We start from the raw sequence: 25,341 nt of genomic DNA on the forward strand, positions 1-25,341 counted from the left end.
TCGGAGGGAATATTTCTTCAGTTCCGGGTGCATTCCCATTCAGCTTCGCTCGCATGTTCTTCTGCCTTGGCTCAAATCCTGGCCAGCCACCTGCCTCCTTATCTCCTTGCCTTCCCTGGCTGAGTGATCTTCCTCCGCTCCCCATCCAGTAGTAGCCGGGGCCCGAAGAGTAAGACTTGAGAGGCTGTGAGGCGGGCAGCGACGGGCAGAGAGTCGCTGATTGTTGCCATTACTAGTAAAGAAAAAATATGTCCCCAGATTTCATTTTAAAAATCTGGTCACCTTATACTAGAGAGGGCTTGAGGCTCTACAGAGGGTTTGAGGCTCTGCAGCAGACTTGGTGGCCCTGCTGGGGATGAGGTTTCTGGAGGAGGTTGGGGGGCACTGTGGGACACTGTTGGAGGTTGAGTGTTCTATGGAGGGCTTAAGGCTCTGCAGCAGACTTAGTGGGCCTCTTGGGGATGAGTTTTTTTGGAGAAGGTCGGGGTGTACTGTGGGACACTGTTGGTGGTGGAAGGTACTATGGAAAGCTTGAGTCTCTTCAGTAGACTTGAAGGGCCTGTTGGAGATGAGGTTTCTGGAGGAGGTTGGGTGGTACTGTGGGGCAGTTTTTGAGGTTAAGGGTACTGGGGAGGACTTAAGGCTCTGTAGCAGACTCTGTGGCCCTGCTGGGGATGGGGTTACTGGAGGAGGTTGGGGGGCACTGTGGAATACTGTTGCAGGTTGAGGGTACTCTGGAGGGCTTGAGGCTCTTCGACTGACTTGGTGGGACTGTACATAATGAGGTTTGTGGAGGAGGTTGGAGGGTACTGTGGGACACGTTTGGAGGTTGAGGGCACTATGGAGGGCTTGAAACTTTGCAGGAGACATGGTGGGCTTGATGGGTATGAGGTTTATGGAGGAGGTTGGGGGCTACTGTGGGACACTGTTGAAGGTTGACGGCGCTATGGAGGGCTTGAGGCTCTGCAGCAGACTTGGTAGCCCTGTTGGAGATAAGGTTTCTGGAGGAGGATGGGGACACTGTGGGACACCAATGGAGGTTGGGGGCACTGTGGAGGGCTGGAGTCTCTGCAGCAGACTTGGTAGCCCTGTTGGGGATGCTGTTTCTGGAGAAGGATGGGGACACTGTGGGACACCAATGGAGGTTGGTGGCACTGTGGAGGGGTGGAGTCTCTGCAGCAGACTTGGTAGTCCTGTTGGGGATGCCGTTTCTGGAGAAGGAAGGGGGCACTGTGAGACACAGATGGAGGTTCGGGGCACTATTGAGGGCTGAAGGCTTTGTAAATGATAACAGCCAGCACTGGCTTTCTGGCAGGATCAACAGGCAAATGTTGTATCTATGAAGCAAACATTAGATCCTGCTTTTAATAATGTCTTTAAGGGCAGCAAATCAGAGAAGTTCTTTGTTGGGATTTACATAGCCTTTCGATTCTTAACTAGCTGACATCCCACTCTGGTCACCCGCGCCAAAAAAACTTTTTGCTGACTTGCTAAAACTCTCCTGATTTGTGAGCGTTTGGTGAGCCAACCGTTTGTTTTGTAAATTAAATCCTTCAACACCAAAGCCGCCAGCTAGGGGAAATATCAGAGCATAAAACACACGGGCTACGGTTCAGTAATGCAGAGAAGCCTCCGCCTGAAATGACCTTTCTACACAACCACAAACCAGGCATTAAAGGGCACCTGAGCTCTCCATACTTTGTTACAGTAATAGTCCTACCTAAGAGCACCGTTACTTTCATTAGCCAAAAAAGCCGCCTCTGTGCACTTCTCTGATTAGGTTTCACTGGCCATGTCTTATAACGCATATTTTATGCCAGACATACGCTGAGCATTCTTCTGGCAATTTCAACCAGATTCCAATGGAATGGATCAAGGCAACCAACCAATGCCTCACCATGTAAGAATACAAATCTAAAAGTACCGGCGGTGGGTTGCCTTGATGAATTTGATGGCCGTTAATATTGCTGGAAGATTGCCCTGTGCATGGGCAAAAACAATTAGATTGTTCATCTTGTGTGGAGTATAAATTAGAATCCATTTCAGGGTGCTTATGGGCCAGGGTTCTGCCTGCTGCTTACCGCTTAACCCTGGTGCGGGTTGAGGGGTTCCAGCCATAGGAACCTTAGAAGACAATAGCTAGATGTGGTTCTTGCTGTCAGGTTTCACCTGAACTTGACTGCCGTTATTCAACAGTTGGATTCCCTCTTTGTGCTTCCTAAGGGCCCAAGGAAGGGTCATGCAGCTTCAAAATCTACCATTTCCCAATTAATCTGGTGTAGCCGGGTGCTGTTGCCAACTCTTCACTTCATCCCCCCTGCTGTACAGTGACATAGGGAATGCAGCCAGTTTTTTTGGGACAACGGCTGATCACCAATCCATTGGGACCCGATTAGCCACCTGCCTGGAAGTGGTGAGCTGAGCTACATGTCCTAAATGCCCACCACATTTTGTTAGTCCTACTTAGCTGCTTACCCTCTGCTAACTCCTTTAAAGGGATAGTGCACCATCTAAAGTAGGGCCCCACCAGAAGCAGGCAAACATTGAATACCAGGCACCAGGTTTTGTCAGATACATTCAGGGGGTACCCCATTCTCTTTAGAGATGCAAACACCTATACTCTTGCATGCAGAGAGTGTGCCTAAGGACCCATTTGTGCCCAGAAGGTGGCTAAAAGAGCTGTTAAATGGTCTGGAGCCCTGGGGAGAAAGTATATTTTCCTCTTTTTGGGGATGTATATGTGAGCTGTAAGGAGGGGAGCGGGGGGTTGAGCTTCTTGCACCTGAAGCCTATGAACTAAATACAAGACTATTCATGCAAGGAGGTTCCTACAAACTGTTAGTGTGCCAGAATCCTGGGAGTAGAGCCTGTTTATCTGTGCTCATACTATTTCATGGTCCCCGGCAGTAAACCGTAGACTGTTCCAGTCTGAAGTATTATCTGTGCTCATACTACTTCATGGTCCCCAGCAGTAAACCATAGACTGTTCCAGTCTACCTTATCTTTGCGCATACTACTTCATGGTCCCCAGCTGTGAACCATATACTGGTCCAGTCCGCTTTATCTGTGCTCATACTGCTTTGTGGTCCCCAGCTCTGGACTATGCACCATTTAATTCTGCTTTATCTGTGCACATGCTATTTCATGGTCCCCAGCCGTGAACCATAGACTGTTACAGTTTGCCTTATCTGTGCTCATACTACTTCACGGTCCCCAGCCATGAATCTGAAGACTGTTCCAGTTTTGCTGCATCTGATTTACCAAATATCTCACGGTCCCCAGCCATGAATCTGAAGACTGTTCCAGTTTTGCTGCATCTGATTTACCAAATATCTCACGGTCCCCAGCTGTGAGTAAAAAGAAACTGTGCCGCTGCCGTTTACAGAGTTGCCCTCTGACAATTGTGTCCCAGCATTTTTGGAGTATTTCGCACCACCCTAGATCCCTTCCCCGCTTCTTTTAAGAAATAAAATACAGAAAGAGGGCTTTGCTTTGAGTACTTAACAGGACAACCGCGTATGGCCACCATTATAGACAATGAAGAAATATTGATACAACTAATAAATGTGATGTTCATGACTAGTGATGTTATCAGTGTGCATCCTGTAGATGGCGCTGCGGTGCTCCCCAGGCAGCTGAGACCATGAAATATCTCTGATTTGCTGGCTTTGCTATTATTCTATCATTTTGCCTTTGTCTCGGCTGAACGAATTCCATGTCACACTAACACTATCATAATACGGTGGAGGCTGGTGGGGGGGAAGGGGGGGTCGATGAACGCCAACTGAGTGAATACAAACTCCGTCTCGTACACCTTGGCTGCGCATCAGATTGGAGGTTGTAGGATTTCTATGTTGTAGGGCTGAATAAAATGGTAATTTGGCAATTTTGTAAACCGATGATTGGAGTCTTTGGTGCATACCCTCTCTAGAGAGATCATTTATCATAATGGTGATGGCGGGCGCATGGAAAAGATTTCTGTTAACAGGTGGGCTCTGTTCAAAAAGGAACATTAAAGCACAAATTCAGCCAATTTTTTTTTTAGATTTGTGTAGCTTGAGATAGGCGAGACCCTCTGGCAGGTTTGAAATGGCAGATACACAGGGGCAACAGTCCATCAGATTGTTGAGGGAACTGGGTGTCCTAGGGTCAACAGTCCCTAAGGTTGTTGAGGGGGCTGAGTGGCTTGGGGGCAACAGAGCATCAGGTGGTTGAGAAGACTGGTTGGATTAGGGGCAATAGTCCATCAGTTTGCTGAAGGGACCAGGTGGCTTAGAGGCAACAGTCCATCAGACTGTTGATGAGACGGGGTGGTTTAGGGTCAACAGTCAGATTGTTAAGGGGACTGAGTGGATTAGGGGCAACAGTCAGATTATTGAAGATTACCGAGTGGTTTGTAGGCAATAGTCCATCAGATTGTTGAGGGGACTGGTTGTCTAAGGGTCAACAATCCATAAGGTTGTTGAGGGGACTTCGGGGCAACAGAGCATCAGGTGGATGAGAGGACTGGTTGGATTGGGGCAACAGTCCATCAGTTTGCTGAAGGGACCAGGTGGCTTAGAGGCAACAGTCCATCAGATTGTTGGGTGGCTTAGGGGCAACATTCTATCAGACTGTTGAGTGGACCGGGTGGCTTAGGGGATGACAGTCCATCAGATAGTTGAAGGGATCAAGTGGTTTGGAGGCAACAGTCCATTTTGTTGAGTGGGGCTGAGTGGCTTAAGGGCAACAGAGCATCAGGTGGTTGAGAGTACTGGTTGGCTTGGGAGCAACAATCTGTCAGATTGTTGGAGACGAGGTGGCTTAGAGGCAACAGTCCATCAGATTATCGAAGAGAGCGGGTGGATTAGGTGAGACAGTCAATCGGATTGTTGAAATGACCGAGTGGTTTGGAGGCAACAGTCCATCAGATTGTTGAACGGACCAGGTGGTTTAGGAGCAACAGTGCATTCGATTGTTGAGTGGACCAGGTGGCTTAGGGGCAATATTCCATCAGACTGTTGAGCGGACCGGGTGGCTTAGGGACCAGGTGGTTTAGAGGCAACAGTCCGTCAGACTGTTGATGAGACAGGGTGGTTTAGGGGCAACAGTCAGATTGTTAAGGGGACTGAGTGGTTTAGGAGTGACAGTCCATCAGATAGTTGAAGGGATCGAGTGGCTTAGGGGCATCAGAGCATCAGGTGGTTGAGAGAACTGGTTGGCTTGGGGGCAACAGTCCGTCATATTGTTAAAGAGACGAGGTGGCTTAGAGGCAACAGTCCATCAGATTATCGAAGAGACCGGGTGGATTAGGTGTGACAGTGTATTAGATTGTTGAGGGGACTGGTTGGCTTAGGGGCAACAGTCCATCAGACTGTTGAAGAAACTGGGTCGCTTAGGCGGAACAGTTCATCAGACTGTTGAAGGGACCGAGTGTTTTAGGGTCTGACAGCCAGATTGTTGAAGAGACTGGCTGGCTTTGGGCAACATTCCATCTAAAATATAAAAAAAAAAAAAAAAAAAATGTACCCTAACTTTAACCCCTAACCTAAGAAAACAAACAAAGAAATTGTAAAAAAAAATAACCCCTAACCATAGTATTGACCCCTAACCTAAGCAAATAAATAAATAATGATAAGTTTAATAAAAATAAATAATAAATACATTTTTTACCCCTAGCCCTTGTATTCACCTCTAACCCTAACCTAAGAAAATAAATAAATAATAATAAATTGTAAAAAAATAAAAATTAACCCCTAACCCTAGCTATAACCACTATAACCTAAGAAACTAAATAAATAATAAGTAAATAAATAAATCAATAAAAAAAATTATAAAAAAAATGTAATTAAAAAAATTAACCCCCAACCCCAAATATAATCTCTAACCCCCTACCATTTTTTTTTTTTTTATAAATGAATAATAAATAATGAATACAAGTGGATCTAAAAATCTGAAAAACAGCAACAAATGATGAAGCAGATGACATTTTACTCTATTGGCTAATAAAAAAAAAAATTCAAAGGTCACAAACGCTTTAAAAATGCTCAAATGCACATGCAAACGCCCGGAAAAAAAAATGCTCAAAAACACAATGCTCAGGTGTGAACGCAGCCCAAGTGTTACTTAACCACAGCAGAGAAAAATAATGCATAACAGACAGTGCTGTGTAAACCTCAGGACTGGATGTACAGAAATACAGCTAAAACAGCTCCCTCGTATGTATTTTATCTTAATATTTCTACGATTGGCTGGAGGTCGGCGTTCCCCCTGCGCCTCCACGCCAAACACATTTATACAATAAAAACAAAAACTGGGGGAAATGTTTTTTTCTCTGAATCAGGGAATGTTTGCAGATCTGGGCTCAGTTCAGTCGCAGAACTCGGGGCAGCGGTAAGAGAAAAGAACCTCGCCTTGCGTTCAGCGCGCTCCATTTAAGTTGGACGCAGGAAGCCGGCACATCATTGGTTGATTGTTCCCTCCTGGCAGGGAGGCCGGAGACGTTTTACGGCTCCTGAGACAGCTTGTAATGAAATATTGGGGGGGGGGGGGCTCACGCTGGGCAGAGAATTTGAGAAGAAGGGACTTTGCCGCGTGTTATTTTGTAGCGGGACGGGGGGCGCGGCATCCGATTTGGTAAAATAAAAGGAACGGATTCACCGCCGGAATAATCCGCCGCGTGTGGGAGAGATGATAAAAAAAAACAGACAGCCATGAATTTGTAAATTGCAGTTGCTTTTGTCCCGAGCTGCCGGATGAAGCCGGATAGAGAAGAAATGTTATCTCTTTATATCTATTCATTCCAAAATCATTCCATGTATCCGACCGGCGACCTGTACAGCCTGCACCCACTCCTCTCCTGGACTGAAAATACCCACTCTGATCTCACTGCACACTGTGAGCTTCTTCACCACAATCCTTCTTCTGCCATGATTAAGCACTGATTTGTAGTGTGAAACGCGTAGGCTGTTATTCCCGTTCTCTGCTTGTTTTTGTAGTGCATTTTTTCCATTTTTATATTAAAGATAACCTTATGGTTTATTGGAGTGCGGCTGTCCATCCTTTTTTCTTCTACCAATTGCAATAGAAGCTGCAGCAAGTCAGAGCCCCCCTAATTTCCTGGCTGGAGGACATCCAGCATCATCTAGCACCTTCCTCCCCAGCCTGACTGTCCCTGCTCTGACCCTTTCATTCAGTGGATTTTAGTTCTTTCAATCAAGAAGGCTCAGCATCACATGTGGGCGTTAACCAATGCAAATACAGCCTGCCTAGGAACGCCCACGCCTACAGCATCAATTGTGGGCGTTAACCTATGCAAATGTAGTCTGCCTAGGAATGCCCACTCCTGCAGCATCACATGTGGGCATTACCTATGCAAATGCAGCCTGTCTAGAAACGCCCACTTCTCCAGGTATCACATATGGGCATTACCTATGCAAATGGAGCCTGTCTAGTAACGCCCACTCCTCCAGGTATCACATATGGGCATTACCTATGCAAATGGAGCCTGTCTAGTAACGCCCACTCCTCCAGGTATCACATGTGGGCATTACCTATGCAAATAGGGCCTGTCTAGTAACGCCCACTCCTCCAGGTATCACATGTGGGCGTTACCTATACAAAATGAGCCTGTCTAGGAATGCCCACTCCTCCAGGTATCACATATGGGCATTACCTATGCAAATGGAGCCTGTCTAGTAACGCCCACTCCTCCAGGTATCACATGTGCAAAACTGGCTCTGGCAGCAAAAGGGTTAAAGCCTGCTGCCTTGCTGTCACATATATGCATACGGCTGGCGGTAAACGTTGTGAATGCAAAAAAAAAAGCAAAAGAAAAAAACATTTTTTTTTTCTAACTATATATATATAAAAATCATTTATTGTTATATTTATTTTTTTATTTCTATATTCGATATGTTTTTTTATGTGTAGGTATTTGCGTAATGCTTTAATTTTTTATATTTTTTTACATTGTAGGAGATGAATGTCAGAATTTGACGGGACTGGAAGTGGTTATTTAACCTTTAGACCTACAATGATTTTCTTTTAATATGGGCGCAAAACGGGCTCTGGCAGCAAAAGGGTTAAAGCCAGCTGCCTTGCTGTCACATATATGCGTACGGCTGGCGGTAAACGTCGTGAACACAAAAAAAATCAAGAAAAATATTTTCTAACTAGATAAATATAAATGTATACATTATATATATATATATATATATATATATATATATATATATATATATATATATATATATATATATATAAAATTATATTTATCTAGATAGAACATTTTTTTATTTTATTTTTTTGTCTAAAGATTAAGGGGCAGATCCACAAAGCGAGTACGCCGGCGTATCTAGTGATACGTCGGCGTACTTTCAAATTTCCCGCGTCGTATCTTTGGTTTGAATCCTCAAAACAAGATACAACGGCATCTGGGTTCGATCCGACAGGCGTACGTCTTCGTACGCCTTCTGATCTAAGATGCAATTCTTCAGCGTCCGCTGGGTGGCGTCGTTTTCCGCGTCGAGTATGCAAATTAGCTATTTCTGACGATCCACGAACGTACGAGCAGCCGTCGCATTCTTTTACGTTGTCTCTAGTCAGCTTTTTCCGGCGTATAAAGCTGATGTTTGGTGGCGTACTCAATGCCGTAACTTAAGGCGCAAATTCGTTCAGGATTCAAACCAAAAAAAGTAAGTTACGGCGGCGTAGCGTATCTCAGATACACTGCGCCGGGGCAGATCTTTGTGGATCTGCCCCTAAATAACCACGTCCAGTCCCATCAAACTCTGACATCCCTCTCCTACAATGTAAAATTTTTTTTTTTAAATAAAGCATAACGCAAATACCTACACAGAACAGAACAAAACAAAACGAAGATAGAAATAAAGAAAAAAAAAATATATATATATATATATATATATATATATATATATATATATATATATATATATATATATATATATTATGGCTGTGCGTTAAACGCGATATTAACGGCGTTAACGCAAACCCATGTTAACGCCGTCAATATTTTTATCGCGCGATTAACGCGGAGCCCTCGGGGTGGACGTGCAGAGTGTGCAGCGGCGCGGCGCGGCTTACCTTCTCGCTGGATTCACAGGCAAGTTACTCACCTTGTCCCTGGATCCAGCGATGCCACCCCGCTGTGTGATCGAGCGGGTCCTCCTCGCTTGGCAGGTCCTCCTCGCTCGGCGGGTCCTCCTCGCTCGATTCACAGTGCCTGTGTGCCGCCGAGCTCCGTTCCCTGCGACGTTACGACGCACGGGAGCGGAGAACGTCGCCAAATTCAAAAAAGTAAACAAACACAATACACATACAGTATACTGTAATCTTATAGATTACAGTATACTGTATGTAAAAAATACACACCCCCCTTGTCCCTAGTGGTCTGCCCAGTGTCCTGCATGTACTTTTATAAAATAAAAACTATTCTTTCTGCCTGAAAAACTGTAGATTGTCCAAAAGTGTCCCTTTATGTCAAAAATGGTTTTAGATCAGCTAGAAAACAGCGATCATAAATTATAATCACTTGCAGAATTGTGCGATATTTGTGGGGAAATTCGTCATAAATTAGATAGATTAATCGTGAGTTAACTATGACATTAATGCAATTAATCGCGATTAAAAATTTTAATCGTTTGACAGCACTAATATATATATATATATATATATATATATATATATATATATATATATATATATATATATATATATATATATCTCTTTCGATTTTCATTTTGTTCTGTGTAGGTATTTGCGTTATGCTTTGTTTGGATATGTGTAAGAAAAAAGAATGAAGTAAAAAAAAAAAAAATTGAAATAAAAGAAACCAAATATTGTGACGCTTGCCCTTTAAATAACATGTTTCACATACTATGGCTGACATGTGTCATCTTTGTACAACATGTAACAACACGGCGGCCTCTCTGTCCTGACCCCGGCAACAAGTGTCTGTGAAAACAATTAGCGCGCCTTCCGTGAGATCCAGCGTGAAGCCAGACGCCTTCTGAATCAGCACTTCTGCAGAGAGCGCACTGAGCGATTTTCTGTCTGTGACTCTCATCGCCTCCCAGAAACTTGTCTTCCCCGATAATGAAAAGATCCCAGCTTTCCGCCGGGCCTTTCACTGCCTACATGCTGCATCTCCAAACCGACCCGCGGGGCACCAAACCTTCTGCTTTACACCTTCTAGTGGTAGCCGCAGTCCTGCGGCGGGTTATTTTATCTCGGTGGGCTCTGAGAATTGCAATCTGTAATTTTACTCCATGTACTGGAGTTCTGTGCGCTGTGATAGACAACGCATATGGGAAACATCTTTCCTTTTTATCATCATAAATCACCAGGCAGCCGATTTCTCAGGCCCTGTACTGTGCTGGAGATCACTCTCTCGCATTAACAGCTGCGGCGTTAATGTGGGCCGGCGTACGCTTTAAGGTTGCTACATTGCGACTATAAGGATCTATTTACTTGGAAACTCAGAATAAGGCACCAAAATGTGCATGGGCTGGGGGGGGGGGGGGGGGGAGTGGTCCTATAGACCTGTATATGTTCACACACTGTGCTGTGCGTTATATACTCTGCTCTACACTGCCCTGTACATTATGTACTCTGCAAATGGAGGACCTCTGATGTGAAAGGGGGACCTCTGATGTGATGGGAGAACCTCTGATGGTTATGAAAAAAGCCTTATAGGCTGAAACGCGTCAACTGTTCTTATTTGCGTTTGTTCACTGTGGCGTGTCAATAAAAATTAAGTTTTTTTTAAAGAGTAACGACCAGAGTGCGGATCATCTTTTCCTTAGAACAGGGGTCTCAAACTCAAATTACCTGAGGGCCACAAGACAAGTTTTCATATGCCATGGGGGGCCGCATGCAAACTTTCAAACTTCAAAAACAACAGTACTGGTGTCAGCGAACACATTATTAACCCCCAGCACTGGTGTCAGCGAGCGCATTATTACCACCAGCACTGGTGTAAGTCAGGGTTTGACAAATTTGCTTGGAATCTCGGAGCCAGCTAAAAAAGTTAGGAGCCAGAAAACGCACCCCGTCCCGACTAGCTTGCGCGCAGAAGCGAACACATACGTGAGCAGCGCCCGCATATGTAAACGGTGTTCAAACCACACATGTGAGGTATCGCCGCGATTGGTAGAGTGAGAGCAATAATTCTAGCTCCTCTGTAACTTAAAACATGCAACCTGTAGATTTTTTTAAACGTCGCCTATGAAGATTTTAAAGGGTAAAAAAAGTTTGTCGGCATTCCACAAGTGGACACAATTTTGAAGCGTGACATGTTGGGTATCAATTTACTCGGCGTAACATTATCTTTCATAATATTAAAAAAAATGGGGATAACTTTACTGTTGTCTTATTTTTTAATTAAAAAAAGTGTAATTTTTTTCCAAAAAAGTGCGCTTGTAAGACCGCTGCGCAAATACGGCGAAACAGAAAGTATTGCAACGATCGCTATTTTATTCTCTAGGGTGTTAGGATAAAAAATATATATAATGTTTGGGGGTTCTAATTAGAGGGAAGAAGATGGCAGTGAAAATAGTGTAAAATGACATTAGAATTGCTGTTTAACTTGTAATGCTTAACTTGTAATACCAACGGCCACCACCAGATGGCGCCAGCTCACATCTGGTGGTAATAACTTGTAATACCAACGGCTCACCACCAGATGGGGACAGCTCAAAAAAAAAAAAAAAAAAATTTTTTTTTTTTTTTTTTTTTTTGCTCCTCTCACTTCCACCCTGCCTGGGGGCCATTTATAACTGGTCCGCGGGCCGCAAATGGCCCGCGGGACGGTACTTTGAGACCACTGCCTTAGAACCTCTGATGTAAAGGGGGGCTCTGATGTAAAGGGGGGACCTCTGATGTAAAGGGGGGACCTCTGGTGTGAAGGGAGGACCTCTGGTGTGATGGGAGGTCCTCTGGTGTGAAGGGAGGACCTCTGGTGTGAAGGGAGGACCTCTGGTGTGAAGGTAGGACCTCTGCTGTGAAGGTAGGACCTCCGGAGTGAAAGGGGGACCTCTGATATGATTAGGGAATCTGTGATGTGAAAGGAGGGGCCTCTGATGTGAAAGGAGGGGCCTCTGATGTGAAAGGGGGGACCTCTGATATGATTAGGGAATCTCTGATGTGAAAGGAGGGGCCTCTGATGTGATGGGAGGACCTCTGGTGTGATGGGAGGACCTCTGGTGTGATGGGAGGACCTCCGAAGTGAAAGGGGGACCTCTGATATGATTGGGGAATCTCTGATGTGAAAGGAGGGGTCTCTGATGTGAAAGGGGGGACCTCTGATGTGATTGGGGAACCTCTAATGTGAAGGGAAGACCTCTGATGTGAAAGGTGGGGCCTCTGATGTGAAAGGTGGGGCCTCTGATGTGAAAGGAGGGGCCTCTGATGTGAAAGGTGGGGCCTCTGATGTGAAAGGTGGGGCCTCTGATGTGAAAGGTGGGGCCTCTGATGTGAAAGGAGGGGCCTCTGATGTGAAAGGAGGGGCCTCTGATGTGAAAGGAGGGGCCTCTGATGTGAAAGGAGAGGCCTCTGATGTGAAAGGAGAGGCCTCTGATGTGAAAGGAGGGGCCTCTGATGTGATGGGAAGACTTCTGATTTGAAGGGGGGGGGCTCTGAGGACTCATGTACATGGGAGGAGCCTGTGATACTCATGTACATGGGAGGAGCCTGTGATACTCATGTACATGGGAGGAGCCTGTGATACTCATGTACATGGGAGGAGCCTGTGATACTCATGTACATGGGAGGAGCCTGTGATACTCATGTACATGGGAGGAGCCTGTGATACTCATGTACCTGATGGAGATTGAAAGGTCCTGCAAAGAAGAATGGGAGAAACTGCCCAAAAATAGGTGTGCCAAGCTTGTGCCATCATACTCAAGGCGAACATTTCAATAATAAAAGGCAGAGCTTTTTTTGAAAACTGGCCCTGTTGCTATATTTTGTGACTTGTTTTTTTTTATGCAGACTTGCAACGTTCCCCTTTAATCCCCAATTTCTGGTTACTTTTTTAGCACAGCCCCAGACACACATATGCACCACACATGTAATAAATGGCTTTAGGTGTCCTGGAAGACCGGATGACTAAACGTTAAATCCGCAGACAGTTTGAGTCGAACGCATATCAGCGGCGGCTGAGCGTTTTGGCAGGATGAGCCAAACAACTTATTGCCTAATCGCTTGCAAAACGTCCAGATTGCCTCCGCCGCTTCGCGCAGGAGCTGATAAATACAACAACAAAAATATACTTCAGCCTCGTAAGGGGAAAGTCTTCTCTCACGACCGATTTGCTGTGCGCTGCTCTGAATGTTTTCCTAATCTGTTTGTACGGATTGCGACTTGAGAGCTCCCAAGCGCACTGTTAGCCGGCTATTTGCCGTTAGTGACAAGCGCACCATCTGGAAGGAGAAGCCGGATGGCACATCTGGAGGTCTATGATCTGTTTTTACCGCACTGTAATGGCCGTGTGTTAATGTCCTGTTAATGCCATGAAACACAAGAGCAGAACGGGGTTGTAAATGCACAATGAGAGTGCCGGCTGGGGCGTCCTCCTTTGTTTAAAGGGGCTGTGTATATATTATATAGTATAAAAAAGTTTCATCAGGGCTAAAAAAATAAAAAAAAAAATAAAAATATTTACCAAAATTTTTATATCTGTGGTCAAGTGAAGTTCTATGATCTTATTCACAGGTTTACTAGTCTATTCTTAGCTGCTCTGTTGAAAGCAAAAGCTTGTTTTTTTTAAAGAACTCATTAGCCTCATCATCCTCCGTTCCTCACCCTTCTGCTCCGTTCTGATGAGGCACTATTAGGTTTTAACTAAAGAGACTGGTTGGGTAGGTTAGGGAAAATAAGGTCAACTTTAAATTAGCTTCTTAATATTGAAATATAATGTCCTTAATTGAAAAACAAATAACATCAGCCTATTTTTACAACCCTTCCAGATACCTTGTTAGGACTTCTAGAACCCCTGACAGTACTTCCAATGAAACTTGAAGAATCCCTGCCAGTACTTCTAATGGTATTCACAGAACCCCTGCCATTAATTCCAATGGAACCAACAGAATCCCTGCCAGTACTTCCATTGGAACTCACAGAATCCCTGCCAGTACTTCCAATGGAACTCACAGAATCCCTGCCAGTACTTCCATTGGAACTCACAGAATCCCTGCCAGTACTTCCATTGGAACTCACAGAATCCCTGCCAGTACTTCCATTGGAACTCACAGAATCCCTGCCAGTACTTCCATTGGAACTCACAGAATCCCTGCCAGTACTTCCATTGGAACTCACAGAATCCCTGCCAGTACTTTCAATAGTATTCACAAAATTCCTGCCTGAACTTCCAATGGCACTCATAGACTCCATGCCAGTACTTCCAATGGTATTCGCAGAATCCCTGCCAGAACTTCCAATGGAACTCACAGACTTCATGCCAGTACTTCCAATGGTATTCGCAGAATCCCTGCTAGTATTTCCAATGGTATTCACAGAATCCCTGCCAGAACTTCTTAAGGAACTCACGTACTCCATGACAGTATTTCCAAGGCATTCACAGAATACCCCTGGTTGAACTTGACTACTCTCTCTTCTCCAGTCTAGTTTACCACCTACTTGTTGCTGACCCATACCATCTGACTTGTCTCTCCTTGCCACCTGCCAAGACCCCTGCTTGATCCCATCCGCGGTTTGGTCTCCTGTCTCTACACACTGTAGTCCTACTTTACCACTTACACCCTTATGGGCCGATCTATTGTTGAGTGACAGGTGCAGGTGAGAGGGGGCGGCGCTCCCGCGCCCACTATGGACGCACCGCCACTGAGCTGTACCATGAATAGATGAGAACCTTCAAAGACCCTATCAGGGAATTTGGACCTTGTGCCCAGATCTTCCAAAAGGAGGATCAAGTTCTTCCTTGTAAAGCTGCCACCACACAGAGCCCCTCCGTAGGGCAATGTGCTCTGCATTCCCCAAGGCTTGGAAGACTTTGAGGGAAAGCAGCGGCCTCCTCTATCAAGAACCATCAGAGCAATGGCAAAATATGAACGACTTTAGTTTGCTGTAGTGTCAACCGTCCCTTCCCAGTGCTCCAATCACAAACCTCAAAAAAAGACGGCATCTTTAAGACCATCCACATACCTGCCTCGGCAGTCCGCATAGGGTTGCCACCTGTCCAGGATTCACCCGGACAGTTCGGGTTTTGAATCAGGTGTCCAGGTTTTAGTCTACCTGAAACCCGGACACATTATTCAGACCAGGCTGTGGCTCCCCAAGTAACCAAGATAATTATACACAAAACTGTTCCCGCTGCAGGCAGCTGTTTGGGGGCAGGTTTGGCATCACTGAAGGGTGGGGTGGTGATGTCAGCCAGCAAGAGCAATTTGACCACACCCATTGGCGCGCTCTGTGCACTATGTTACTACTTTCCTTGGGGCACCCAAATGTCTCCCAGTTCTTTTGTAATCCTATAGTGTTCAGGGGTCTTCAAACTATGGCCCTCCAGTTGTTCAGGAACTACAATTCCCATCATGCCTAGTCATGTCTGTGAATGTCAGTGTGTTACAATCCCTTAATGGGATGTGTAATTCTACAACAGCTGGAGGGCCGTAGTTTGATGATCCCTGATATAAGGAATGTCAAAATCAGGTAACCCATAAAAAAGGATTATAGTTCTGCTAATGGGGAAAGTAAAACTCATGGCATTTCTATTAAATCACCAGTAGATGGCAGCATAGAGTAAAAAGCCTGAATTACAGAAAGCACATTCTAAAGGAACCATTGCTAATAGCAGGGGGAACCAAAAGACTGACCGTTGTTTCTGGTGGAACACAGTAGCAGTTGCAGCCCAGTCTATTATTCTGAAGGTCACGTGTTTGTGTCATTGCAGAAACTTTTTAATAAAAACACTCCTGACATTGGAATTATTGACCATACAGTACTTTCAGCATATATGCAACATTTACTGCAAAAAATAATAATAATGCGCCGCAAGTGTTCGGGTTTGGCTTGAAGAAAAGGTGGCAACCCTAAGTCCGCACGTAAATAAAATATGCAATGTGTGTTTGTGGCTCGACGGAATCCTTTCGTGTCAACAAGACTCGCGAATGCAGAGCAGCCATTTTTCCATTTCCACACACCTTCGATATCATCAAATTGAAATGTAAATTGAAATAAGAGAGGAAACTATAATTGTTTATAATGTTGACTTCGCCTATCTGGAAAAATAATCTGTCAGATTTTCATTTATCTAATAAAAAAGGCAAACAGAGTTCGAGGAGGTTTAATGCTTGAGTGTGAGCTGCAGGCATGTACTTCTTGAAACTGCAGGAAAACTTTGATTTCAATGGGGTAGATTCACGTTGGGCCGCGCAATGATACGGCGGCGCAGCGTATCGTCTTTACGCTACGCCGCCGTAACTTACAGGAGCAAGTGCTGTATTCACAAAGCACTTCCTCCGTAAGTTGTGGCGGCGTAGCGTAAAAGGGGCCGGCGTAAGCGCTCGTAATTCAAATGATCCGGTAGGGGGCGTGGATCATTTAAATTAGGCGCGTTCCCGCGCCGAACGTACTGCGCATGCGCCGTCCCTAAAATTTCCCGACGTGCATTGCGGTAAATGACGTCGCAAGGACGTCATTGGTTTCGACGCGAACGTAAATGGCGTTCAGCGCCATTCACGGACGACTTACGCAAACGACGTAAAATTTTTAAATGGCGACGCGGGAACGACGTCCATACTTAACATTGGCTGCGCCTCCTAATAGCAGGCGCAACGTTACGACGAAAACGACTTACGCAAACTACGTAAAAAACTACCGCCGGGCGCACGTACGTTTGTGAATCGGCGCAAGTATGTAATTTGCATACTCTACGCTGACAACTACGGAAGCGCCACTTAGCGGCCAGCGTAAGAATGCATCCTAAGATACGACGGTGTAAGAGACTTATGCCAGTCGTATCTTAGGCTAATGTCGGCGTATCTAGCTTTCTGAATACAGAAAGTAGATACGCCGGCGCAGTTTAGCAATTACGCGGCGTATCTATGGATACGCCGGCGTAATTGTTCTGTGAATCTACCCCAATGTATTCATGAATAACCACACAGGATATAAAGCCCGTGAGGCTTTGATTCTGGAACAGGCCTGGGACAGGACCGAGATGTGGGACTGTCCCGGGAAAATCCACGACAGGACCGAGATGTAGGACTGTCCCGGCAAGACTGGGACAGGTCCAGGATGCGGGACTGTCCCGGCAAATCCGGGACAGTTGTCATTTATGCAATCACATTTTAGAGTCAACTAGATACAAACCAGATTTTATGTCACACCTGATGACGCTTTAATTGCTGCCCCATCAGCTCATCACCTGAGACACCTAGTGTTCAAATTCTCTCACCCAGATAAGAGGAGATATTGAGAATTACAGTGACCCAGGACACCAGTCAGCCCACACTGTCATCATTCCAGTCCTTGATCCTTTGTGCTCATTCTCCAGTATTTCCTACTGTCACTGCCAGCATGAGCCCCGATGAAGGAGGAGATGTGACCCCCGGACAATGGTGGATTCTTCTTCTAAACCCTCACCATATGCAATAAAGACTTACATTAGATGTGTCTGGTACTCTCCGGGTGCAATTCTCGGTATCTGTTCTTATTCTGTATGTATGGACTCTGCACAGTACCACTTCTCCTGTATGCCGGGTGTAATTCTCAGTATCAGTACCACTTCTCTTGTCCTGTATGCCGGGTGTAATTCTCAGTATCAGTACCACTTCTCTTGTCCTGTATGCCGGGTGTAATTCTCAGTATCTGTCCTTATTCTGTATGTGTGGACTCTGCACAGTACTACTTCTCTCATCTTGTATGCTGGGTGTAATTCTCAGTATATGTTCTGTATGTATGGACTCTGCACAGTACCACTTCTTCTGTCCAATATGCCGGGTATAATTCTCAGTATCTGTTCTTACTCTGTATGTATGGACTCTGCACAGTACTACTTCCCCTATTCTGTATGTATGGACTCTGCACAGTACTACTTCTCCTATTCTGTATGTATGGACTCTGCATAGTACCACTTCTCTCGTCCTATATGCCGGGTGTAATTCTCAGTATCTGTCCTTATTCTGTATGTATAGACTCTTCACAGTACCACTTCTCTCGTCCTGTATGCCGTGTGTAATTCTCAGTATCTGTTCTTATTCTGTATGTATGGACTCTGCACAGTACCACTTCTCCTGTCCTATATGCCAGGTATAATTCTCAGTATCTGTTCTTATTCTGTATGTATGGACTCTGCACAGTACCACTTCCCCTGTGCTATATGCCGGGTATAATTCTCAGTATCTGTTCTTATGCTGTATGTATGGACTCTGCACAGTACCACTTCTCCTGTCCTATATGCCAGGTATAATTCTCAGTATCTGTTCTTATTCTGTATGTATGGACTCTGCACAGTACCACTTCCCCTGTGCTATATGCCGGGTATAATTCTCAGTATCTGTTCTTATGCTGTATGTATGGACTCTGCACAGTACCACTTCCCCTGTCCTATATGCCGGGTACAATTCCCAGTATCTGTTCTTATGCTGTATGTATTGACGCTGCACAGTACCACTTCCCTTGTCCTGGATGAAATTCTCAGTATCTGTTCTCTTTCTTTATATATGGACTCTGCACAGTACCACTTCTCCTGTCCTATATGCCAGGTATAATTCTCAGTATCTGTTCTTATGCTGTATGTATTGACTCTGCACAGTACCACTTCCCTTGTCCTGGATGAAATTCTCAGTTTCTGTTCCCTTTATATATGGACTCTGCACAGTACCACTTCTTATGTTCTATGTTGTGGCACAGCAATGGACCCCCCCAGGTGAGTTGCACTGTGCAGAGGCAGAGAGAGTGACGTGCCGCATGTGCATCCAGGACAACAAAACACTCCCACAGTGCAGAGCATGTGACGAAAGGACACAACCTCCTAAAGTTCAGGAAGCTGTGATATACAAGTACATTGTGTGTCACTTACCATACTGGCAGCGCGGTCCTTGAAATCCGGAGGGACAGAGACATCGCTGGGACGATCCTTCTACACAATTTCCTCCATTGAAACAAATGCCGGCGTTGCAGGCGGCTGAAAAAGAGAAGAGCAGAATTCAGAGCTTTACCGTCTCCGTGCACCAAGGTCCCAGCAATCCCCCATCCCCCCAAGCCAGATTGTTACTACTAGAGCCTGCTGCGGATGCTCAGTGCAGGTTACTACGGAAAATTAAAAGGCTGCTTTTTTATGTTGAGCCGCCATTGCAAACCTCCTTTAAAAGTGCAATTTAGAGACTGCGGACATGATACAGGAGATGATACAAGAGATGGTTAAAGACCACAGACATGATATCAGATATGGTCAGAGACTGTGGACATAATACCAGAGATGGTCAGAGACTGTGGACATGATACAGGAGATGATCAGAGACTACAGACATGATCCAGGAGATGGTTATAGACTGCATACATGATACAGGAGATGGTCAGAGACTGCAGACATGATACAGGAGATGGTCAGAGGCAGCGGATATGATACAGGAGATGGTCAAAGACTGCAGACATGATACAGGAGATGGTCAGAGGCAGCGGATATGATACAAGAGATGGTCAAAGACTGCAGACATGATACAAGAGATAGTCAGAGACTGCAGACATGATATATGAGATGGTCAGAGACTGCAGACATGATACATGAGATGGTCAGAGACTGTGGACATGATACAAGAGATGGTCAAAGACTGCAGACATGATACAAGAGATGGTCAGAGACTGCGGACATGATTACAGGAAAAGGTCAGAGACTTACATGATACAGAAGATGGTCAGAGAGTGCTTATATGATACAGAAAATGTAAGAGACTAATGGCATGATACAATAGATGGTCAGAGACTGCAGACATGATACAAAAGATGGTCAGAGACCGTGGACATGCTATACGAGATGTTGGAGACTGTGGACATGCTTCAGAAGACATGGACTGGAGACCCATTACATGAAACTGCTAGAGATCAGCGCTACAAGGCAGTAGGGAAACACAGATGAGTGCCCGCAAGGCCAAAAAGTGCCAAAGGGCCACATGTGGCCCCCGGGCTGCAGGTTGGGCACCAGGGCTCTAGAAAGTTTCCGAGTCCTGGGTTGATCTTAACATACTGGGTCTTGTAGTGCCCCGATCTTTGGGTGATTGCAGGCTCACCATACCCAAGGACAGACCTGAAGCAGAGCGGTCCCCCCCCCCCCCCCCCCCCCCCCCCCCGATCCGCAGCCTCACTCACAAAGCAATAATGTCTTTTTTCTGCCTTGATGCCTTAGAGAGAGATTGCTGAATATATTAGTCTGCCTAATCCCTATGACATATCATCTTGCACTGAGACAATGGACGCAGTGTGCTGCTCGCTCCCCAGCGCCGAGGATTACCTGCGCATGGTTTCCATTATTTTATACGTTTTCTGCTAAGCTGGAACACGCTGGCTGCATTTAAGAAAAAAAAAGAGCCCGTATTTTGCCGAAACCTGGCCGTGTCCTCTCGGCTGATCCTGCTTGTTGAAGGAGAAAAAAATTGGTCCGAAATCCGCAAATTTCGAGGACATGTTACACCCCAAATGTGACCGCGGCACCCATTATAAATCCTCGTCGCTGAGCTGCTAGATGAGTATATGCAACAGCTTGGTACAGAAGGGGGAGGACTCAAAAAGCTGAAGACACTTTTAAATGGTAATTTTTTAGGAGAGTAAGTTTTTAGGTTGGGTTTACACCTATGCGATTTTTAGTGCGTTTTGGGACTCCCCCCCCCCCCCACAGCAGATTGCGTCTGGTGTGTAATAGACTTCAATGGACCGGCAACAAAAATGCAAGTGTTGCATTCTTTAATGCATTTTACATGCGTTTCGCGTGTTTGTTTGTTTTTGGGCGGGGGGCCGCAGTGATGGCAGGCGTCGTCAGGGCCGCCATCAGGGGGGTACAGGCATTACTCCTGTAAGGGGCCTGATGATCCCCAGGGGCCCGGCTGGCTCCCCTCCCGTTTTATTTTTTTGCATTACACCTGCAAGGGGCCCGATGGTCCCCAGGAATAGTGAAAAGGAAAGGAATAGTACCCCATTGTTGGTGTCAGAGAAAGGAATAGTGCCCAATTGTTGGGGTCAGTTAAAGGAATAGTGCCCGATTGTTGGTGTCAGAGAAAGGAATAGTGCCCGATTGTAGGTGTCAGAGAAAGGAATAGTGCCCGATTGTTGGTGTCAGTGAAAGGAATAGTGCCCGATTGTAGGTGTCAGAGAAAGGAATAGTGCCCGATTGTTGGTGTCAGAGAAAGGAATAGTGCCCAATTGTTGGTGTCAGAGAAAGGAATAGTGCCCAATTGTTGGTGTCAGAGAAAGGAATAGTGCCCAATTGTTGGGGTCAGTGAAAGGAATAGTGCCCGATTGTTGGTGTCAGTGAAAGGAATAGTGCCCGATTGTTGGTGTCAGAGAAAGGAATAGTGCCCGATTGTTGGTGTGAGTGAAAGGAATAGTGCCCGATTGTTAGTGTCAGAGAAAGGAATAGTGCCCAATTGTTGGTGTCAGAGAAAGGAATAGTGCCCGATTGTTAGTGTCAGAGAAAGGAATAGTGCCCAATTGTTGGTGTCAGTGAAAGGAATAGTGCCCGATTGTTGGGGTCAGTGAAAGGAATAGTGCCCGATTGTTGGTGTGAGTGAAAGGAATAGTGCCCGATTGTTAGTGTCAGAGAAAGGAATAGTGCCCGATTGTTGGTGTCAGAGAAAGGAATAGTGCCCGATTGTTGGTGTCAGAGAAAGGAATAGTGCCCGATTGTTGGTGTCAGTGAAAGGAATAGTGCCCGATTGTTGGTGTGAGTGAAAGGAATAGTGCCCGATTGTAGGTGTCAGAGAAAGGAATAGTGCCCGATTGTTGGTGTCAGAGAAAGGAATAGTGCCCGATTGTTGGTGTCAGAGAAAGGAATAGTGCCCGATTGTTGGTGTCAGAGAAAGGAATAATGCCCGATTGTTGGTGTCAGAGAAAGGAATAATGCCCGATTGTTGGTGTCAGAGAAAGGAATAATGCCCGATTGTTGGTGTGAGTGAAAGGAATAGTGCCCGATTGTTAGTGTCAGAGAAAGGAATGGTGCCCAATTGTTGGTGTCAGTGAAAGGAATAGTGCCCGATTGTTGGGGTCAGTGAAAGGAATAGTGCCCGATTGTAGGTGTCAGAGAAAGGAATAGTGCCCGATTGTTGGTGTCAGAGAAAGGAATAGTGCCCGATTGTTGGTGTCAGAGAAAGGAATAGTGCCCGATTGTTGGTGTCAGAGAAAGGAATAATGCCCGATTGTTGGTGTCAGAGAAAGGAATAATGCCCGATTGTTGGTGTCAGAGAAAGGAATAATGCCCGATTGTTGGTGTGAGTGAAAGGAATAATGCCCGATTGTTGGTGTCAGAGAAAGGAATAGTGCCCGATTGTTAGTGTCAGAGAAAGGAAGAGTGCCCAATTGTTGGGGTCAGTGAAAGGAATAGTGCCCGATTGTTGGTGTGAGTGAAAGGAATAGTGCCCGATTGTTAGTGTCAGAGAAAGGAATAGTGCCCGATTGTTGGTGTCAGAGAAAGGAATAGTGCCCGATTGTTGGTGTCAGAGAAAGGAATAGTGCCCGATTGTTGGTGTCAGAGAAAGGAATAGTGCCCGATTGTTAGTGTCAGAGAAAGGAATAGTGCCCAATTGTTGGTGTCAGTGAAAGGAATAGTGCCCGATTGTTGGGGTCAGTGAAAGGAATAGTGCCCGATTGTAGGTGTCAGAGAAAGGAATAGTGCCCGATTGTTGGTGTCAGAGAAAGGAATAGTGCCCGATTGTTGGTGTCAGAGAAAGGAATAGTGCCCGATTGTTGGTGTCAGAGAAAGGAATAATGCCCGATTGTTGGTGTCAGAGAAAGGAATAATGCCCGATTGTTGGTGTCAGAGAAAGGAATAGTGCCCAATTGTTGGTGTCAGTGAAAGGAATAGTGCCCGATTGTAGGTGTCAGTGAAAGGTATAATGCCCGATTGTAGGTGTCAGAGAAAGGAATAGTGCCCGATTGTTGGTGTCAGAGAAAGGAATAATGCCCGATTGTTGGTGTCAGAGAAAGGAATAGTGCCCGATTGTTGGTGTCAGAGAAAGGAATAGTGCCCGATTGTTGGTGTCAGAGAAAGGAATAATGCCCGATTGTTGGTGTCAGAGAAAGGAATAATGCCCGATTGTTGGTGTCAGAGAAAGGAATAGTGCCCAATTGTTGGTGTCAGTGAAAGGAATAGTGCCCGATTGTTGGTGTCAGAGAAAGGAATAATGCCCGATTGTTGGTGTCAGAGAAAGGAATAGTGCCCAATTGTTGGTGTCAGAGAAAGGAATAGTGCCCAATTGTTGGTGTCAGTGAAAGGAATAGTGCCCAATTGTTGGTGTCAGTGAAAGGAATAGTGCCCGATTGTAGGTGTCAGAGAAAGGAATAGTGCCCGATTGTTGGTGTCAGAGAAAGGAATAATGCCCGATTGTTGGTGTCAGAGAAAGGAATAGTGCCCAATTGTTGGTGTCAGAGAAAGGAATAGTGCCCAATTGTTGGTGTCAGAGAAAGGAATAGTGCCCGATTGTTGGTGTCAGAGAAAGGAATAGTGCCCGATTGTTGGTGTCAGAGAAAGGAATAGTGCCCGATTGTAGGTGTCAGAGAAAGGAATAGTGCCCGATTGTTGGTGTCAGAGAAAGGAATAGTGCCCAATTGTTGGTGTCAGTGGAAGGAATAGTGCCCAATTGTTGGTGTCAGAGAAAGGAATAGTGCCCAATTGTTGGTGTCAGAGAAAGGAATAGTGCCCAATTGTTGGTGTCAGTGAAAGGAATAGTGCCCGATTGTTGGTGTCAGAGAAAGAAATAGTGCCCGATTGTTGGTGTCAGTGAAATGAATAGTGCCCGATTGTTGGTGTCAGAGAAAGGAATAGTGCCGATTGTTGGTGTCAGAGAAAGGAATAGTGCCTGATTGTTGGTGTCAGTGAAGGGAGTTTGGTCCCATTGTTGGTGTCAGTGAAGGGAGTTTGGTCCCATTGTTGGTGTCAGTGAAGGGAGTTTGGTCCCATTGTTGGTGTCAGTGAAGGGAGTTTGGTCCCATTGTTGGTGTCAGTGAAGGGAGTTTGGTCCCATTGTTGGTGTCAGTGAAGGAAATTTGGTCCCATTGTTGGTGTCAGTGAAGGGAGTTTGGTCCCATTGTTGGGGTCAGTGAAGGGAGTTTGGTCCCATTGTTGGTGTCAGTGAAGGGAGTTTGGTCCCATTGTTGGGGTCAGTGAAGGGAGTTTGGTCCCATTGTTGGGGTCAGTGAAGGGAATTTGGTCCCATTGTTGGTGTCAGTGAAGGGAATTTGGTCCCATTGTTGGTGCCAGTGAAGGGAGTTTGGTCCCATTGTTGGTGTCAGTGAAGGGAGTTTGGTCCCATTGTTGGGGTCAGTGAAGGGAGTTTGGTCCCATTGTTGGTGTCAGTGAAGGGAATTTGGTCCCATTGTTGGGGTCAGTGAAGGGAGTTTGGTCCCATTGTTGGGGTCAGTGAAGGGAGTTTGCTCCCATTGTTGGGGTCAGTGAAGGGAGTTTGGTCCCATTGTTGGGGTCAGTGAAGGGAGTTTGGTCCCATTGTTGGGGTCAGTGAAGGGAGTTTGGTCCCATTGTTGGGGTCAGTGAAGGGAGTTTGGTCCCATTGTTGGTGTCAGTGAAGGGAGTTTGGTCCCATTGTTGGTGTCAGTGAAGGGAGTTTGGTCCCATTGTTGGGGTCAGTGAAGGGAATTTGGTCCCATTGTTGGTGTCAGTGAAGGGAGTTTGGTCCCATTGTTGGTGTCAGTGAAGGGAGTTTGGTCCCATTGTTGGGGTCAGTGAAAGGAGTTTGGTCTCATTGTTGGGGTCAGTGGAAGGGATTTTCCCATATTGTTGGTGTCCGTGGAAGGAGAAATGCCTTAAGGGCCAGATAAAGGCAGGCAAAGGGCCACATCTGGCCCTTGGGCCGCAGTTTGGAGACCACCCTACTAGTTGACCAGATCCGATTTTTTCCTAATAATTCTTTTGCTCCCCCGATATCAGCCGTTGACGAAATGTTTAATTTAACGGAAGTGGATGGTGAATATCGGACGCGGTGTATAGAATATAAATCATCTCCAGCCGTTGCGCCGTGTAACATTTTCTTCTGATAAAACAGAAAATGTAACTTTTTTTTTCTTTCTTCTTTTTTTTCCACCTTATCAGCAGAAGCGTTCTGCCTCTCGAGATTTCTTCCGCTACAAACATCTTCATAATGGGATTTTCAGATTGGA

General features: G+C 45.7%; 1 protein-coding gene across 2 annotated transcripts in view; it reads right to left on the reverse strand.

Moving 5' to 3' along the window:
* MEGF6 (multiple EGF like domains 6) overlaps positions 1–25,341 on the reverse strand; it is a 409,802-nt gene that overhangs the window by 268,015 nt on the left and 116,446 nt on the right. For both annotated transcript variants that reach the window (XM_040326458.1, XM_040326457.1), the window contains exon 4: positions 19,043–19,147. In XM_040326458.1, the coding sequence (XP_040182392.1) occupies positions 19,043–19,147 (105 nt within the window). The remainder of the gene's footprint in view (positions 1–19,042; positions 19,148–25,341) is intronic.

The sequence above is a fragment of the Rana temporaria genome, chromosome 10, assembly GCF_905171775.1.
Source record: "Rana temporaria chromosome 10, aRanTem1.1, whole genome shotgun sequence".
Taxonomy (NCBI): domain Eukaryota; kingdom Metazoa; phylum Chordata; class Amphibia; order Anura; family Ranidae; genus Rana; species Rana temporaria.